Source organism: Propithecus coquereli, unplaced genomic scaffold, assembly GCF_000956105.1.
Source record: "Propithecus coquereli isolate 6110/MARCELLA unplaced genomic scaffold, Pcoq_1.0 Scaffold77, whole genome shotgun sequence".
Lineage (NCBI taxonomy): Eukaryota > Metazoa > Chordata > Mammalia > Primates > Indriidae > Propithecus > Propithecus coquereli.
Genome location: NW_012153840.1, coordinates 1,498,432 through 1,502,809, shown reverse-complemented (window position 1 = coordinate 1,502,809; position 4,378 = coordinate 1,498,432). Strand labels below are relative to the sequence as shown.

Below are 4,378 nucleotides of genomic sequence, written 5' to 3'. Positions count from 1 at the left end.
CCCACCTGAGCCCCTGGCCTCCCACTGAGCCCCCAAACCACTCCCCAGCCCATACCCCATGTGTGGAGCCCCCAGCCCTCATTGCTAACCCCCGTCTCCGTGCCCCCATGCTCACTGCCCCTCCCACCTTATTGGGTTGCCAAGCCCCTCACTGAAGCCCCCAACCCCTGCCTTGAGCCCACACCCTTCACTGAGCCCCAGCCCCCTGAGTAACCCCTCCTCCCCAAACCTCGTCTGCCCCCTGGCCTTGGCGTTGGGCAGCCCTCCTTCTGCCCCAGGCTGCACGAGCCCCATCCGGCCTGGCCTCCCTCCGTCCTCCCTCCCAGCCTGCCCCTGCCTCGAGCTCTCTCCGCCTCACCCCCGCTGCCAGCTCTGGACTGGTCACATGGAGCATGTGGGGCTGATCTGATGTTCCAGGCCCTGGAGCCCATGTCCCCCTCCTACCCTTCCTCCCCCCAGTTCTTGCCTTGGAGTCAGCCCCAGGGTGGGGGGCCTGCTCCTGCCTGCGCAGGGCCCTGTCTCCCCCCATGGGGTGGGGGAAGAGGAGGGCCGGCACTGGAGCTCCCCCCACCAACAGCAAGCCTCTGTACTCCGCCCTGGCGGCCTTGGTTCTCGCCTCCATCACCTACCCACCCGGTGTCGGCCGCTTCATAGCTTCTCGGGTAAGGGGTGCTGAGCTGGGGGTGGTGGGAGAGGGGGGCCCCACTCGTCGCCCCCTCTTTTGTGCGTTATCTCACTTACCCCTACAACGCCCCGTAAGGGAGATGCCTGGGCTCCTTTTACAGACTAGGAAACCACAGCTCAGGGAGGTAAGAGCTGCGCCCAGGGTCCCCAGCTGGGAGGTGGCAGAGTAGGTTTAAGGGGGGGTCAGGTCACGAGCGGGGAGCTGGGGACCGCGGCTCAGCCCCCTCATGCCGGTTCCAACCCACCCCGCCCCAGCTGTCCATGAGTGAGCACCTGGACTCGCTGTTCGACAACAACTCCTGGGCACTGACGACCAGGAACTCGTCCCCACCCTGGCCCGAGGAGCCCGACCCCCAGAACCTGTGGCTCGAATGGTACCACCCGCCGTTCACCATCTTTGGGACGCTCGCCTTCTTCCTGGTTATGAAGGTGGGCTCTGGGGCCCCTAGAGTGTGCGTGGAGCCCAGGCCAGCTTAGGTGGGGACAGGGGCTGCCTCCCCGCAGCAAGTAGCAGGGGGCTGGAGCCTCACCCAGGCCTCCCAATCTGCCCCTTGCCTGCTGTGTGGTCCTGGGCAAGTTGCTTGAGCTCTCTGAGCCTGGGTCTCCTCACCCTTAATATGGGGTAATAATTACTGTCTCCACCACAAAGGGAGGCTGACGGGGGAGGAAGGAAAGTGACTGGCATGGTGCCGGGCACACAGTGGGCACGTTATTAGAGTGAGGTTCCTTCCCCAACGCCAGACACTGGTAATGGGCACGTGCCTGGGAGCCCTCTTTCCCTCTTCCTGTCCGCTGTCCCGCCCCTCCCTTGTCCGTGCCTTGCCCAATTGTCTCCCACCACCTGTAGTTCTGGATGCTGATTTTGGCCACCACGATCCCCATGCCCGCCGGCTACTTCATGCCCATATTCATCTTCGGTGAGTCTGGGGTCCTGAGGTTCTGAGAGGTTCGGGGTACCGGGGCAGGGCCACGGCTCCTGGTTCACCCCCGTTCCCAGGGGTGGTCGGGAAGATGGTCCCCAGGGATGGAGGGGGCCGGGTCAGCCGGGCTGCCCCTCACCCCAAATCTCTGGTCAGGAGCTGCCACTGGGCGCCTCTTGGGGGAGGCCCTCTCTGTCGCCTTCCCCGAGGGCATCGTGGCTGGAGGGGTCACCAATCCTATCGTGCCTGGGGCGTACGCCCTGGCAGGTGAGTGGGTCAGGTCCCTGCTGGATGGACGACATCCTGGGGCCAGGCTGGACTTGGGAGATCAGCTGGTGGCTCTGTAGGGCCTGGAGCGGTCACAGGGTCACCCTGTGAGCCGCACTACCCCTGAGCCCCATTGCACCCTTGGATCCTGTCTGGTGCCCATCCCCCACACCCTCCCGTCCCCTTCTCCTCTCACCAAGCCCAGGCGGTGGGGCACCCCCGGGTGTGGCCTCTGGACAGTTCCCACCCTAGCCCCTGGCCATGGCGCACAGCCTTGCCCTCCAAGTGACGCTGGCCTCCAGCCCCTCCAGCCTGAGCTTCCTTGCCCGCTCTGCCGCGCAGGGGCTGCGGCCTTCTCGGGGGCGGTGACCCACAGCATCTCCACGGCACTGCTTGCCTTTGAGCTGACCGGCCAGATTGTGCACTCACTGCCTGTGCTGATGGCGGTGCTGGCAGCCAACGCCATCGCCCAGAGCTGCCAGCCCTCTTTCTACGACGGCACCATCATCGTTAAGAAGCTGCCGTACCTGCCGTGGATCCGCGGCCGCAAGATCGGGTGAGCAGTGCTGGCCTCGGGCTGGCTAACGGGGTGATGGTGTCCGGGGTGGGCTGGGGTCGGAGGGCCCCTCCAGAAAGAAATGCCACTGCAGTTGACCTTGGACGTGGGGCGGTGGGAAGGGCTGACATACAGCTGGTCTCCACTCTCCCCAGCACCCTCTGTGACCCTGGGCACGTCCTTGGCGCCCCCTCAGGCCTCAATGTCTTACTGGTCATCAGATGGTCTCTAGAGTAGGACAGATATGGCCCCATTTGCCAGATGTGGAAACTGGGGCCTTGCTCCAGGTCACACGGAGAGTCAGCACCAGATCTAGGAGGTCCCCTCCCCGCTCTCCACTCCTGCTCTCCTCACTGGGACGCTGGGAGCTGGAGGCAGAACTAGAATGGAAACGGGATCTGAGGTCCTCCCTGGATCAGGCAGGACCAGAGCAGCCTCTAGCCCGAGAGGAGCAGGGCTAAGAGGCTCTGGGAGTCCCTGGGTCCCAAGCCGCCACCTTGTCAAACCTGTTTCCTGTAACATCTGTAAAATGGGGTGGTTACTCCAGTGGTTTTTAAAGTTTATTGGTTTTTCTTTTGGTTTTGCATTAACTTTTCTTCAAATGGGATTCTCCAGGGAAGGCTGCGTATAAAACAGACAAAGTGGAGCTGGTCTGGGGCCTGGGGTCCCGGGGGCTGGGGGTTCAGAACTGGGCCCCACGCTCCTTCCCACTGTGGGGTTCTGGGAGTCGCTCATTCCACGAACCTCTCAGTCCCTGCCCACATTCGAGAGTCATGGGTCCCTGGTCCCAGCAAAGCGCCCCCAGGTGTCCCTGCCCATCCTGGGCTCCGATATCGCCCCAGCCCAGGACCTGAGGGGAGCCTCCCTCTGCCCACAGCTCCCACCGCGTGACTGTGGAGCACTTCATGAACTGCACCATCACCACGCTGGCCAAGGACACGCCGCTGGAGGAGGTGGTCAAGGTCGTGACCTCCACAGACCTGGCTGAGTACCCCCTGGTGGAGAGCACAGGTGCCCAGCAGGAAGGGAGGAGGATGTGGGGGCTGGGGGGGTCCCTCTGCCTTCCTCATGGACCCTGGAGGGTCAGGCCCAGGAAAGGGTAAGCAGGGCATTGGGCCTGGCAGGCAGACTGGAATCTGAATCCAGGCTCTGTGACTTAGCAACTGTGTGACCTTGGGCAAGTCACTTTACCTCTCTGAGCTTCAGTCTCCTCATTAGTAAATGGCAATAATAACCACCCTACTTTGGGGTGGCTGACGTGTCTAAATGGAAGATGAGAGAGTGCTTGTAATACGCCCCAGGAACAGCTCTTGGGATTCTAGAAACCAGGCTGATGTGTGAGGGTAGGATGATGGGGACACTACTAGTATCTTCCAGAAGCTTCCCTCAGGCTTCCCTTCAAGCTTTCCCCACCTGAGTCCCCTTGCCCAGCCCTTGATACCATGAGAGAAGCATCTTTCTAAAGACAAATGACACTCAGGCTAGTGTTAGCCCATATGCCCCCTTTGTGCAAATGAGACAAGGTGCACACTTGGTGAGCACAGCACGGCTAGATTTGGGTCCCCACTTACCATTTGAGCAGGCGCTTTGTGCAGTGAACAACCTGTACAACCATACGGGTCACTCCTATGCCTACTCCAAGAGGGATAAAGACATTTATGAACTGAAGAACTGTGAGTAAATCACGTAAGTTCTGTGAGCTGCAGTTTACTCATCCAGAAGATAGGGATCAATACAGTATAGGGTTGCCAGAGGTTCTTACCCCAAATGTAGGCCTTTTAGCGTTAATGCTACAGAACATACCGAGTATCCCATTTGAAAACTTTTACATATGGATAGCCCCGCCAAGAGGCTTCACCTCCTGGAACACAGAGAGAACTGGCCTCAATGACAAAGTCCTTTTCTACCCTTTAAGCCACAGAAAGCAAAGCTCCCAGCCAGCGCAGGCCCA

General features: G+C 60.8%; 1 protein-coding gene across 1 annotated transcript in view; it reads left to right on the top strand.

The window, feature by feature from the left end:
• Window positions 1-4,378, top strand: part of LOC105824865 (chloride channel protein ClC-Ka-like) — a 17,727-nt gene that overhangs the window by 5,102 nt on the left and 8,247 nt on the right. The window contains exons 4-9 of the mRNA XM_012662476.1: window positions 460-662; window positions 940-1,113; window positions 1,532-1,601; window positions 1,761-1,871; window positions 2,214-2,427; window positions 3,305-3,438. Coding sequence (XP_012517930.1) covers window positions 460-662; window positions 940-1,113; window positions 1,532-1,601; window positions 1,761-1,871; window positions 2,214-2,427; window positions 3,305-3,438 — 906 coding nt within the window. The remainder of the gene's footprint in view (window positions 1-459; window positions 663-939; window positions 1,114-1,531; window positions 1,602-1,760; window positions 1,872-2,213; window positions 2,428-3,304; window positions 3,439-4,378) is intronic.